Source organism: Salvelinus namaycush, chromosome 15 (genome assembly GCF_016432855.1).
Source record: "Salvelinus namaycush isolate Seneca chromosome 15, SaNama_1.0, whole genome shotgun sequence".
Classification (NCBI taxonomy): Eukaryota; Metazoa; Chordata; class Actinopteri; order Salmoniformes; family Salmonidae; genus Salvelinus; species Salvelinus namaycush.
In genome coordinates, this window is record NC_052321.1 from 33472002 (window position 1) to 33487632 (window position 15631).

General features: G+C 42.4%; 1 protein-coding gene across 1 annotated transcript in view; it reads right to left on the reverse strand.

Moving 5' to 3' along the window:
- Positions 1-10843: 10843 nt before the first annotated feature.
- The window catches only part of tyro3 (TYRO3 protein tyrosine kinase), a 29272-nt gene continuing 24484 nt past the window's right edge, over positions 10844-15631 (reverse strand). The window contains exons 14-19 of the mRNA XM_039009802.1: positions 15194-15286; positions 14853-14974; positions 13897-14006; positions 13500-13659; positions 13039-13175; positions 10844-12778 (exon numbers count right to left, since the gene is read on the reverse strand). Coding sequence (XP_038865730.1) covers positions 12352-12778; positions 13039-13175; positions 13500-13659; positions 13897-14006; positions 14853-14974; positions 15194-15286 — 1049 coding nt within the window. The 3' untranslated portion in view covers positions 10844-12351. The remainder of the gene's footprint in view (positions 12779-13038; positions 13176-13499; positions 13660-13896; positions 14007-14852; positions 14975-15193; positions 15287-15631) is intronic.

Genomic DNA, 15631 nt, shown 5'->3' on the forward strand with positions numbered 1-15631 from the left:
GCTGTAGAGCTCTGAGACAGGACTGTGTCCAAGCACAGATCTGGGGAAGGGTACCAAAAAAATATCTGCAGCATTGAAGGTCCGCAAGAACACAGTGGCCTCCATCATTCTTAAATGGAAGAAGTACAGAACCACCAAGACTCTTTCTAAAGCTGGCCGCCCGGCCAAACTGAGTAGTCATGGGAGAAGGGCCTTGGTCAGGGAGGTAACGAAGAACACGGTGGTCACTCTGACAGAGCTCTAGAGTTCCTCTGTGGAGATGGGAGAACCTTCCAGAAGGACAACCATCTCTGCACCACCAATCAGGCCTTTATGGTAGAGTGGCCAGACGGAAGCCACTCCTCAGTATAAAGGCACAGCCCACTTGGAGTTTGCCAAAAGGCACCTAAAACAAGATTCTCTGGTCTGATGAAACCAAGATTGAAGTCTTTGGTCTGAATGCCAAGCGTCACATCTGGAGGAAACCTGGCACCATACCTACGGTGAAACATGGTGGTGGCAGCATCATGCTGTGTGGATATTTTTCAGTGGCAGGGACTGGGAGACTAGTCAGGATCAAGGCAAAGATGAACGGAGCAAAGCACAGAGATCCTTGATGAAAACCTGCTCCAGAGCGCTCAGGACCTCAGACTGGGGCGAAGGTTCAACTTCCAACAGGACATGACCATAAGCACACAACCAAGACAATGCAGGAGTGGCTTCGGGACAAGTCTCAATGACCTTGAGTGGCCCAGCCAGAGCCTGGACTTGAACCCAATCGAACATTTCTGAAGAGACCTTAAAATAACTGTGCAGCAATGCTCCCCATCCAACCTGACAGAGCTTGAGAGGATCTGCAGAGAAGAATGGGAGAAACTCACCAAATACAGGTGTGCCAAGCTTGTAGCGTCATACCCAAGAAGACTTGAGGCTGTAATCGCTGCCAAAAAAGGTACTTCAACAAAGTACTGAGTAAAGGGTCTGTAAACTTATGAAAATGTCATATTTCAATTTTATTTCCCCCATTAGCAAAACATTTATATAAACCTGTTTTTGCTTTGTCATTATGGGTTGTGTGTAGATTGATGAGGGGAAAACAATTTAATACATTTTAGAATAAGGCTGTAACCTAACAAAATAAAGGAAAAAGTCAAGGGATCTGAATAGTTTCAGAAGGCACTGTATATCTAGATTTTTTAAATGTTCTAAATAATAAGTGTTGTTGTACAATTAAAGATAAAATACACTGCAGTACAGACAGCAATAATCTAATGAATCCTGGGTTTGTGAAGTTATACCTAGGATAAATATAAGCCTTGGACCTGGTTCGACATGACTGAGGGATCAGCCAATGAAGTTGGAAGTCCCACCCAGTTGACTACATTAAAATGGTGGTAGCCTTCAATGGCGCAGCACATGCTAAAACAGCATTTTGGCCACTAGAAGTACCCCTCTATCCATCTCTGTGGTACTGTCTAAAAAGAGATTCTCCGGTACTTTTTTTATACTTTTTAGCCAGCAGTTCTGAACATAGCACTCACGAGCCAAAAGTGATCCCCAAAAATAGCGTACTACATCGCATATATGCAGATATGTGCACCACATCAATTAATCCAGGGATTGTTATACATAGGATAAATATAAGCCTTCCACAACCATAACACAGCGTAATAATATAATTATTTCATCAAAATAGATTAACTTCCTTTTTTGCAATAACTGATCTGGCTTTCAAGTCTATGAAAAAGCCCTTTTTTGTTACAAATGTAACTAGAACCATGCATAATGCACATTCACTAATAATGACTAACTTCTTGTAGCAGGCATTAGGCTTTAGAAAACTAACACAGGTCTCAACAACCTCTCAAGCCCACATGCTAGTGATTAGCCAGCTAATCTTTATATTTCATATTTAGCCAAATAGGATCTATTTGCTAGCTAACAAGGTTGAACCATTTAATTGTTATGAACACACCCTTGTGTCTGTCTCCAACTATTTGAAAAGCATGTTAGCCTGTCCACTATTTTCAGATGTTGAAATCAAGAGTCCTACCTTATTTCTCAGAATGAAGAGTTGCCAATTCCTTATATAATTGTGTTTTATGCTTATTGCACATTTATAAAACACAGACTAGACAGCTAGTATAAGTCTGAATAAAATACAGCTAACGGTACGTGGTACCAATGACAAACTGAACATTCATTTTCCAGAACCAACGTTCTCTGATATTCTCGTTTTAGTAGTGTATGATCTGCAAGCAATTTGGGTAGTTTTGGCATGCTGAGGTTCTGTATAGTAATTTATATCAGCCATGTTAAGGGAACAACTCAGGACAGTTAGAGGGACAGTGACAGGGGATGTTATGTTATGCATAACAAATGTGAAACGGTGATGCAAATGTGTACACAATACACATTTGCATTACCTAGTTTCACATTTGTTATGCATAACATCTCCTGTCACTGTCCCCCTAACTGTCCTTGTTCCTTTAACACGGCTGACATAGACTACCATACAGAACCTCAGCATGCCAAAACTCAAACAGCGAGGTGAAACCGCTTGCCAGAGAGGAAGATGTGATCTTTCAACTTTGTTGGCGTGAGAGGCAGGGCGAGGGGCTTGGTGTGTTTGTAAACCATAGAGAAAGAAACAACGCGAGAGGTTTCACTCTCGCTAAAATCTGTCCAAAAGAAGGCCAATGTGTTTCTATGAGCCGGCCTTCCCGTCTTTGGGACAACGACCCCCATTGTTAGGACGGAGACGAGATCAAAAATACAAGAGAACAAGTGGACCTGAACTCTCATAAAAACAAAAAACAACAAAAACCATTATTCTCGCGCAAAAACATTAATTCGCTATATCGCCCAGCCCTATCGGCCCTTAACGGTGTGAAGGCTATTTAGGTAAATTATTAGAATGGCAACAAAAAAACGTGAACCGTTGAGAAATCACACTTTTACACGCATTTCTCAAAACATTTGCTTACTTTGGAAATGACAAATTAATTACAAATGATGACTACTAAGCTAAATTACAACATAGTATAAAAATGCATGAGTCATAGATATTTGGACATTATGCAACTATGAATAAATACAAACCAAAATGTATCAATAGATAATAAGCAATAAAGTTAAACACAATAAAAGAAGCACATCAAAGAACTGTAGATCAGTCTTGTAATTTAATCATCAAAACGATAACACATGAACATGCATTTAATTAAACTCCCAGTTTACTACTGATAGCTAAGGAAATTGATTGGTTATAGGCCTAAATGTAGGCCTATTATTGAAGTAGCCTTGGCAGCCGATAGGTGATAGATCTGTACTAGGATTGATGTGCCCAGCCCGTAATACACTCGTGTACCAGCTCACACATAAAGCATCCTCTATTCAGGGTGCAAAGTAGTGCAAACTAAGTTGGAAATCCCAAGCAGTTGAATACATTAAAATGGTGGAATCCTTCAATGGCGCTACCCATGCTAAAACAGCCTTTTGGCCACTAGAAGTACCCCTCTATCCATCTCTGTGGTACCGTCTAAAAAGATTCTCCGGTACTTTTTTTATACTTTTAAGCCAGTAGTTCTGAACGTAGCACTGACGAGACAAAAGTGGTCCCCAAAAATTGCATACTACATCACATATACGCGGATATGTGCACCACGTCATTGAGCGCTCCCCCTCTCTCTGCTGTGTCCGCCCTGCAACCTCATGGGATAACACTGGGTAGGCCTCTTACTAGCAGTCACTCAAATGCAGGAAATGTAGGGGGAATGGCGTGGTACAGCTTCAGTCGCTTTCAAACTATGGATTTCATTGCTAATTGAGGTAAAAAAAGTAATTTGGTTAATAGATTATGCATGTATTAACTACACTGACACATCCAGCCCAAAGCGGGAGGTTTAAAAAATACCTTTAGTTGCCAAAGTACCGGAGTACATCTTTAATAAAATACAATTTTGCATCACCATTTTCAGACAACTTATGTTGCACAACCTTGGCTGAACGTCCGAAAATCCTAAAATGGTGTTGGAAAACAGTGTTTTATTAAGACAGTGCACATATGAATGGAGGATGCTTTATGTACGAGGAATCCTAGACCATAGTGCAGCTCCAGCGCCCAGCATGGCTGCCTAGGCTATTATTGAAGATAATTTAGCCTCTCTCACGTGGCCTGAAAAATAAGAGAAAATCATATTTTTCACAGGAAATGTGATGTTGACATCAATGTTTTGATCGAAAATGGACACACTAAAAAAACAAGTCGTCGACTTACTTGAATAATTCGTTTCAGGGTCAAGTTATGAAATAGCAGCCTACTGTAGGGTACTTGAACCTTCTAATGTTATAGAGAAAACGTTTGATGGGACATCTCGAATGACTACCGTATACCGTACGTATGCTACGGACACAAAGCGTGTCCATTTCTAAAAGACAGCGATATTATCGTGAAATCAAAGAACTCACGGCGGCCATTTTGCATTACCATACGAGACAACCCAGGTAAACAAACATGATCCTGGCGGACCTACTGTATCGCCCGCGCACCGTAATCGCATACATTGTGGTGTTTGTTGACAACACCACGTATGGTATGTCCTTTACTTTTAAGTAGATAGAAATCCTTCACTGCAAATGGCCTCGATGCCATGCACTGCGGTGACTAAAAACGTGGCTTGGGCCTGCAAGGCCTAAGCACTAAAGCCTTGCCAACAACACGATCGAATTCAATGGCGCCTGATTCCCAAGTCAACATGGTGGCCACATCCTCAGACTAGAAAGAGAAGACTTGGAGCTTGCAATATCAACTTAGTCTTTCTCGACGGGATCATGTGCTTCACCAAACACATAGATTACCTTTTGCACATTTTAATGGATCAAAATATGCGATGGTAGTCGTCGATTCCTTGTGTAATCCCTTCCTTTTCCTCAGTTGAAAGCATAATATACAGTACCTCGCATCTCCCATCTGGAGGAATCATGCGTGCTGTAGAAAGACGTCACAGCTCCGCGGATGCACGTTCAGGTCTTTCTGCGCAGACTCAGCGCCTTTGTATCACATGATTCAAAACGGAGGGAGAACATGCATGCTGAGGTGGTACGGAACGCCGCCATGTGGAGATTTGAAACTCCCCGCTTTTTGGTAGGTGGCCTTCCAACAAAGACAGAATGGTTGGGGTATAAATATAATCCAAATTGAACATGTCGACTGTACACGTAACGACAGACAAAGCCCGTGGGCATGCTTATTCGGGGGACATGTGCTAGCCAACCAGCTATAACCAGGTTGAAACCGACTAAACTGTAACTGCATTTCAACTTGGTGTTTTCAAATCTAATTGTATTGGTCACATACACATATTTACCAGAAGTTATTGCGGGTGTAGCGAAATGCTTGTGTTCCTAGCTCCAACAGTGCAGCAACGTTAGTATCTAACAATTCACAACAATACACACGTCTAACAGTAAACGAATGGAATTAAGAAATATATAAATATTAGGACGAGCAATGTCGGAGTAGCATGGACTAAATACAGTATATACACATGAGATGAGCAAAGCAGTATGTAAACATTAAAGTGACTAGTGTTCAATTATTCAAGTGGGCAGTGATTCCATGTCTATGTTTATAGGGCAGCATCCTCTAAAGTGCAGGGTTGAGTAGTCGGGTGGTAGCCAGATAGTTAGGGGAATAATCCGTAGCTAGTCAGCCATAACTAGTCAGACGATGTAAGAAGACTTGGCTGCAGTCCAGACGCAAATTAGACAGCCATCGGTCCTAAACCTTCAGCCCTTGAATGACGTTTTACATCATCACATACGAGTGTAGCTACCTCAAATGTACCTTGCCCAAGCGAGGGGGAGTGATGATCGAAGAGGCAACGTCCTTGGTGGAAATCTTGAAGTTCGGCTTAAAAGCAACCAACCTCAAGCTATTAATGTCCCTAGCAAGCTAATGTAGCTAGCTACAGTTACCCATATAGCTAGCTAGATGTATAGTTTTGGTCAATTATTCCAATACATTTCATAATTCCAATACATGTTTATGAAGCTAGGAGCCTATATGTTGTATTGCCAACGCTAAAATCAATGTCATCTATATATATATATATATATATATGTGTTTTAGCAAGCTAGCGTCATTATGTCTCACATGCCGAAAATGCAGCCCCTGTTGATTACGTTTGACACTTCGCTGCCATCGGAGTTTGATACGACAACAGTTTGCATTAAACCGGTGTGTCTTTTAAGTGTTTGGAATGCAGCCAAAGTTCTTCACTTGCTCCCTCGAGCTAAATCGAGGGCCTAGGGGGCAACGTTTGTGAATTGGACCGCCGCTTAAGATGGCAATCAACCTGCACCCAAAAGACAGTTATACTAAATTCGAGGCAGTTGAAATGCAGTGTTTCCCCTAGGATTCTTTTCAGCAGCGGTAGTAATGTTAGCGTGGGGGGGGGACAAGCTGCAATTCTACACATTTTGCCATGGGGCTGAGAGAACATTTTACGGTTTTAAAGGTCGATTTCTGGGATTCTACACATTTTGCCATAGTATAAGAACAAGGCATACGCTATCTGAGTGATTCAAACATAACAAAATCAATGGGGGCCCCATGACATGACAGGAAATATGCATTTACATTTTAGTCATTTAGCAGACCCTCTAGAGCGACTTACTGGAGCAATTAGGGTTACATGTCTTGCTCAAGGGCACATTGGCAGATTTCAGTCATTTGCAAATATATTCTGAATTTATGAAGGGTTTATATGGGATAGCAGTTAGAGGCAGGATCGAATCCCGGGTCTCAGGGAAATCTGGCGGGATATGAGCCAGCAATTGGAGGGTGCCAGGTATCAAATCATTGATGCCATCTCCTGGCAGTTGTATCTTTGAGCAAGGCACTTTATCCCTAAACTGCTCCAGGCTGACCATGTCCTGTCCACTCTCTCTTTCTCTCTGTGTGTGTGTCTGGAGGGATTGGGATAAAATATAAATCTCAGTAGCTAGGTTTCCATCCAATTGGAGACAGATTTTCATGCGAAAATGTAAAATAATCCACAAAAAGAAAAGAAATGCATTTTCCAACCATTGGTGTGCTTCCCCAAAACAGACTTGTTGCCAAAAAGTTTTTCGCTTATGTTTTCATGTACCCAATAAAAATCTGTGATTCCATCGCATTTAACTCTACGGATCATTTTGTGTTAAATAGAAAATGCGCCTACTCTGGTCTTGGCACGTGCGCTCTAGCCAACAGCATGAGATTATTATGGATAAAAGCCGGAATATTTTCTGTCAACCAGCAGTCAAGTATCAATCATCTGGTCACCAGAGTAAGACCCTCAATATTTATTGGAGAAGGAGGATCAAGATCACCGTGGACTTTCACTGCCCTGTGAAATTAATAATAATCTGTAGCCTAATACACTACATGGTTTGCCGAGTCGTAGTGGGAGGATCACACACACACCATCACGTGACTCCCAAGTTTACTTTAATATGTTTATCATATCAATATTTGAGCTTAAAGTTGTTTCTACCGCCATTTCTCGCATAATTCATTTTACCGACACAAAAAGATCCCACCATGTCGAATAAACAAATTCTGTCTGCATTTATGAAATTGTACCAAAACTCCCTGTTTCCATCACAGCAGTCATGATATTTTTTTATACAATTACTTTACTGCATGAAAACGTGGTTAGTATCTGACAATTTACAATAAAATAACTAACTACATTTCTCCAGATCAGCTGGGGCACATAGAAGTTAGGCTGAGGGTGAGTGTTGGAGTTCCAAGCTCTCCCGGGTATAAAGACAATTTTAAACCGGGTGGTTCGAGCCCTGAATGCTGATTGGCTGAAAGACGTGGTATATCAGACCTTATACCATGGGTATGACAAAACATTTATTTTTACTTCTCTAATTATGTTGGTAACCAGTTTATAATAGCAATAAGGCACCTCGGGGGTTTGTGATATATGGCCAATATACCACGGCTAAGGGCTGTGTCCTAGCACTTGTGTTGTGCGTAAAAACAGCCCTTAGCCGTGGTATAGTGGCCATATACCACACCCCCTCAGCCTTATTGCTTAAATATACCATATGATGATGAAACAACCAATACTTTTTATTTACTTACACTTGAGGTGACAATTACATTGTAGCTTTATGTACAAATCTCAAAACAACTAGGCACAGGCTGGTAAGGATGGACTGGTCAGAGTATCACAAAGCATCAGCTTCATAAGTCTCTGTTTTTAATGATCTGGGTTGTATCTATGGAAATTATTTTTATAACAATATACAAAAACTACATAGAAAATATACATATTAAAACATGTCCCTTGATATCCCATAGCCTATAAACAAAATCAAAGGTGTCTGTAAGCATTTTGAACATCAGTGAACGACAGACTCCCGTTTTATCAGGCTAATGTCTTAACAGATCATAATATCCATATTCACACTGGTAAAATTAGTTCTTGAATACATACAACGTTATCTACTTTCCAGAGTCAGAGGAAGGTTGTTGATACCATTTTTATGTCTCCGTGTCCAGTATGAAGGAAGTTGGAGGCAGTTTTGTGAGCAAATGCTAACTAGCATTAGCGCAATGACGAAGTCTATGGGTATCTCCTATGACTTCAAGTCATTGCTCTAATGCTAGTTAGAAACTTCCTTCAAACGGCATGCACCGACATAAAAATGGTATCCATGATTTCATCGGACTCTGGGGAAGTAAACTCAGCAAAAAAAGAAAACGTCCTCTCACTGTCAACTGCGTTTATTTTCAGCAAACTTAACATGTGTAAATATTTGTATGAACATAACAAGATTCAACAACTGCGACAAACTGAACAAGTTCCACAGACATGTGACTAACAGAAATTGAATCATGTGTCCCTGAACAAAGGGGGGTCAAAATCAAAAGTAACAGTCAGTATCTGGTGTGACCACCAGCTGCATTAAATACTGCAGTGCATCTCCTCCTCGTGGACTGCACCAGATTTGCCCGTTTTTGCTGTGAGATGTTACCCCACTCTTCCACCAAGGAACCTGCAAGTTCCCGGACATTTCTGGGGGGAATGGCCCTAGCCCTCACCCTCCGATCGAACAGGTCCCAGACGTGCTCAATGGGATTGAGATCCGGGCTCTTCAATGGCCATGGCAGAACACTGACATTCCTGTCTTGCAGGAAATCACGCACAGAACGAGCAGTATGGCTGGTGGCATTGTAATGCTGGAGGGTCATGTAAGGATGAGCCTGCAGGAAGGGTACCACATGAGGGAGGAGGATGTCTTCCCTGTAACGCACAGCGTTGAGATTGCCTGCAATGACAACACGCTCAGTACGATGATGCTGTGACACACCGCCCCAGACCATGATGGACCCTCCACCTCCAAATCGTTCCCGCTCCAGAGTACAGGCCTCGGTGTAACGCTCATTCCTTCGACAATAAACGTGAATCCGACCATCACCCCTGGTGGGACCAAACCACGACTCGTCAGTGAAGAGCACTTTTTGCCAGTCCTGTCTGGTCCAGCGACGGTGAGTTTGTTCCCATAGGTGAGACATTGTTGCCGGTGATGTCTATTGAGGACCTGCCTTACAACAGGCCTATAAGCCCTCAGTCCAGCCTCGCTCAGCCTAATGCGGACAGTCTGAGCACTGATGGAGGGATTGTGCGTTCCTGGTGTAACTCGGGCAGTTGTTGCCATCCTGTACCTGTCCCGCAGGTGTGATGTTCGGATGTACCGATCCTGTGCAGGTGTTGTTACACGTGGTCTGCCACTGCGAGGACGATCAGCTGTCCGTCCTGTCTCCCTGTAGCGCCGTCTTAGGCGTCTCACAGTACAGACATTGCAATTTATTGCCCTGGCCACATCTGCAGTCCTAATGCCTCTTTGCAGCATGCCTAAGACATGTTCACGCAGATGAGCAGAGACCCCGGGCATTTTTCTTTTGGTGTTTTTCAGAGTCAGTAGAAAGGCCTCTTTAGTGTCCTACGTTTTCATAACTGTGACCTTAATTGCCTACCGTTTGTAAGCTGTTAGTGTCGTAACGACCGTTCCACAGGTGCATGTTCATTAATTGTTTATGGTTCATTGAACAAGCATGGGAAACAGTGTTTAAACCCTTTACAATGGAGATCTGTGAAGTTATTTGGATTTTTACGAATTTACTTTGAAAGACAGGGTCCTGAAAAAGGGACTTTCTTTTTTTGCTGAGTTTAGATAAAAAAAGGTCTCATTGCAAAAATCCCGAAGTATCCCTTTAAGTCAGTGGTCACCAACCAGTCATCGCCATGGACTGTTCGATCTCCAAACATTTCTGTAAAAAAAACTGCGATAAAGCCTTGCGTTCCTATTTAATATTTTAGTAGTGAGACGGTAGGTGCACGCGATTCAGCTGCCCTGTGCGCCGGGAAGGTGAAGTGTTCCCATTTTGAACCATTTCATGTGTCTGAAGGTACTAACTTTGCTTTCCCAGCGAGCCTGGAGAGCAAAGTGCTATATAGGCCTACCGCTGGCTAATCTGATGGCTCAGATAAGTGTCTGCAGTAAAGTAGCACAAGTTAAAAAAATATATATATATTTAAAAAATAACCTACAGCAAAGTTGATACTGTGAGATTTCAAACCATGACTAGAGAGAATGTCAACGAATACAGCAAAGAGCTGTTTTTGAGTGAGTTTAAGTTCTTACTCAACACTTTTTATATGCTATTAAAATAGTTCTTAGGAGTAACAACATGAATTTGTGCATGAGGCAGAAATTATGCGGTGCGACTCGAGTTTTGCCATCAGCTGGAAGACTGTCCCTATTTGGTCAGTGTCAGTGGAAGAAAGGGAGAGAAGGGGGATGTTGAGAGGCGAACCCTCAGTCTGCTTTTTATTTATTAGTTAAAATATATGCTCACTCAGCTGTGCCTTACAAGTAATACAACTGATCTATTGCTGGTGTGATCATGTAGCCTACCTCACATTTTGAAATATACACTGAACAAAAATAAAAACACCACATGTAAAGTGTTGGTCCCATGTTTCATGAGCTGAAAAAAAGATCCCAGACATGTCCCATATGCACAAAGCTTCTCTCAAATTTTGTGCACACATTTGTTTACATCCCTGTTATTGAGCATTTCTCTTTAAGCCAAGATAATCCATCCACCTGACAGGTGTTGCATATCAAGAAGCTGATTAAACAGCATGATCATTACACAAGTGCACCTTGTGCTGCAGTTGTCACACAATGTCACAGTTGAGGTAGTGTGAAATTGGCATGCTGATTGCAGGAATGTCCACCAGAGCTGTTGCCAGGCCTCACAAACACAGACCACGTGTAACCACACCAGCCCAGGACCTCCACTTCCAGCGTCTTCACCTGCGGGATCATCGGAGACCAGCTACCTGGACAGCAGATACACTGAGGAGTATTTCTGTCTGTAATAAAACCCTTCTGATTGACTGGGCCTGGCTCCCCAGTGGGCGGGCCTATGCCCATCCATGGCTGCGTGCTTGCCCAGTCATGTGAAATCAGAGATTAGGGCATAATTCATTTTTCCATTGACTGATTTCCTTATATGAACTGTAATTCAGTAAAATTGTTGAACATTGGCAGGGCAATTGAAGCAAATATAATATGCCTAAAGCCTACTGCACAGACCTCATTGCTACAGTACTGTTCGGTAGATCTCGTCTTGCTTTTGGACTCAAAGTGATCTCAACTCAGATTGGTGACCACTGCTTTAAAGCATTATAACAGTTGTGGTCCCATTAAAATATTATAATGTTAAATAAGAACGAGTGTGATAGAGGCTTTTGGACTGGAGCTGCTTATTATATTGAGTTTAGGGTATGAAAGGGAGTAAATTTGCAAAGCAGCAAATACCAATGTTCAATACCTACAGTACAGTGCACACTAAGGATGTAGGCAGCATTTGTTAATAAATTCAGTCCCTAAAACATCAAAAGGTACAAATCTACAGACTAAATAATGCCTCTGTCAGTGAGTTTTCCATTGAAAAGTGAACTGTATCAGTCAAGATCTAAAATATACTATGCTTTTTGTCAATGTAATAGTAAGGCTGATTGTGTGTGTCTTGGTGTAAAGTCATAGTTTAATGTACAAAAAGACAGAATAACTGGAAATAAAAATGGGTAGAAAAGTTAAGTGATATGAACTTCAATCCAATTCTGCTCCGTTAAGTCATGCTGGTGAGCATCCATTCGTTTTCAGAAACTTCAATGGAGGACAGTAGTGAGTGAGCAACCCTCCACAACCAACTTGCCAGTCTGTGAAATCTGTACACAAGGTCAGTTAAGGGGGACAGGGCAGGGGAGGCAGCATGGTGGTTGAAATTTAAAATCACACATTAATGAACGCATCTTCATATTCCTCATCCCTAACGTCTTGCTGCAAGGTATCCATCGAGTCCCCCTGCCTACCACCGTCCTCTTCAGTGCCATTACAGGTAGGACCGATGATGTAGCGGTAGTCTCCACCGACAGCCAGAGCTGCCTCAGAAGACGCCACGAGCCAGTCTTTCTCATCTTCCTCCATCCCCACACACTGCCAGGGCATTCCTGACCACAAGGGGTCCTTCCTTGGGCCCAGTGCCCCTGCCCCCTGCTCCCCCTTGTCATTCTCCAGGTTAACGTAGAGAAGGGCCTCCTTAATGCAGCTAGGCCCTGGGGATAGGCTGGCCCACAGCCCCTCCAGCTGGTCAATCAGGTGCAGGAAACTGGGGCGGCACTTGGGAACAGGGCTCCAGCAGCTATGCATGATCTCGTAACTGGGAAAAGAGAGGAAGACGATTTGAACTGTCAGGTCGTTATTGTAAAGTAATGTGTTCTCAATGAGTTACCTGGTTAAATAGGCAGTAAAATATACAAACTCATTAAATCATTTTCATTCATCTGGCACCAATGATGATAATTAGATTGTTTTAGTCATTTGAAAAGTATAGCACCGATCCCATCAGTTCTGATGAAGGCCTTGCAGGCTGATTTTCAACGCCAGAGAATTTTCTATCAGACCCAGTGGACCACTCACATGTCGTCTCGGCAGTCAGGTGGCTGTTTGAGCCTCTCTCCCTTGATGAGGTACTCGTAGATTTCAGAGTTCTCCACCCCGGGGTAAGGGGTCTGCCCCCGTGCCATGATCTCCCACATGGTGACTCCAAACGCCCACTGTGGGAAAACGGAGTCAGTCAATTAACTTCTGGGGCCACTAAAAAGGCAAAAATAAGTAATTGACAGTTCCAAAAACATAAATCAACATATTATCTATTAAACAGGGACCCAGTCAGTGAACTTCTGTGGCCACTACATGGTTTAAAAATTCAAACATGAAATTGATTGGTCTGGAAACAAAATCAACATCTTATCCACGATGCATTGAATTGCATTACAACACACAAATGTAATCCTTTTCACAAAGAGGATTTCAAGTATGGGGATCCGAGTTTGTGTGTACTGTGACCACTATGAGGGTGCGTCCATCTTTGTATATACCACATCACTCTGAGTAGTGTAGACATTGTCAGCAAGGCTCTCCAGTGCTATCCACTTGACAGGCAGCTTTGAGACAGATCCTTGTCTGTAGTAGTCGCCACTGTAGATTTTCTTTGACAGCCCAAAGTCTGCCACGCAGACTGTCAAGTTTTCACTAAGCCTATGAACAAAGGAGAGGAGATGGTCACAATCTAACCTACAGGCAAGATAACGCTCTAGTAAATTCAGTGTAAACCATATTAGAGGGAGTACAAGTTAGGAAAGAGTAAAGTGACGGGTTGCCATCTCAAATGTTGCCATATTCCCCATTTAGTGCACTAGTTTTGACCAGGGCCCTACAGGGAATAGGGTGCCATTTGGGACAAAGCCACAGTCTACTGTGCTCGTAGATTCTCACATGCAGTTGCGCGCAGCCAGATCTCTGTGTATGATGCTTTTGTTGCTCAGGTACGCCATTCCACGAGTGATGTCCAACATGAACTGTATGAGCATCTGCAGTGACACGGTCTGTAAGGGAGAGACAGCAACATTTTGTTAAAACATGATTTGAACCTATACAAAAAGTCTACTATGAAAATAAATAATAATTTGGGCCCACAGGTCAACCTTGTCTTTCCTCTAGTCCATAACAGGAAATAAAGAAATCATTTAAAACATTCTGTATGTAAACTGTCAAATGTAACAGTAGAAGACCTTGAGTTCTCTGGACACACATTCTTGAGTTCTCTGGACACACATTGGGCAGAAATGTATTATAGATGGTGTTATAGGGTTAGTGTACAAAACATTAGTAACAACTGCTCTTTCCATGACAGACTGTCCAGGTGAAAGCTATGATCCCTTATTGATGTTACCTGTTAAATCCACTTCAATCAGTGTAGATGAAGGGGAGGAGACCAGTTAAAGGAGTTTTAAGCCTTGAGACAATTAAGACATGTATTGTGTATGTATGCCATTCAGAGGGTGAATGGGCAAGACAAAAGTTTTAAGAGCCTTTGAACGGGGTATGGTAGTAGGTGTCAGGCCCACCGGTTTGAGTGTGACAAGAACTGCAACACTGCTGAGTTTTTCACGCTCAACGGTTTACCGTGTGTATCAAGAATGGTCCACCACGCAAAGGACATCCAGCCAACTGGACACAACTGTGGGACGCATTGGAGTCAACATGGGCCAGCATCCCTGTGGAACGCTTTCAACACCTTGTGGAGTCCATGCCCCGACAAATTGAGGCTGTTCTGAAGGCAAAAGGGGGTGCAACTCAATATTAGGAAAGTGTTGCTAATGTTTTGTACACTCAGTGTATCTATTTTAGTATGCATACAAGTGTGTTTAAAATGTTTAGGGGGCACTCACAAAGGGCTCGTCTCCAAGGCGGGACAAGAGCAGAAATGTGTGAAGGTCCCCGTGCTTCATGAATGGCAGAATAACCATGGGGATGGGCAACCGTTGCTGAGGCCGACTGTGCAAACTCACTCCTGGAGGACCAAAATATATTTAATCAACAACTCACTGCATTGAGTTGCTGTAATGACACAGTTACAACTCTTTCTCTGAACCTAAGTAGCCTACTTGTACCCGTTTGTAGAAGATATTATTATTTGTAATCTGGCAATGCCTTTCGTAAATAAAGTTGTAATGAATTTAATTGAAATAAAAGTTGGCCCAAGTCATGGGTTTCTTTATTCACTACTAACCAATGAGCTGGATGACATTAGGATGATCGAAGTCCTTCATATGAGAAGCCTCCATCAGGCACTGTTCAATATCACATGATGAGTTGATATCCGCTGATGGAAAAAAATGACAGAAAACATCAAAAGTTATCACTACTTGCAAGGACGTATTAGTTCACATCAGGGGTGAAAGTAAGTCGGTATGGAGTTCTGGCAAAATAAATAGTGGGGGCACGCCGTAGGCCTACCAGTAAAACATGAGTCTATCACAATAATTAAAAAGATGCCAAGAAGAACTGTAGGTTATTACACCATTATCTATCATCAGCCTACCTACCACATGTCAGTGTCATTAAAAAGGTGAGACTGGACTTGAAAACGTGTGGAAGTATGCTCCAAAATACGGTGTGGTTGGACAATATAGTGACATTTTGCCACGGCAGAGATGAGTGGCCGAGA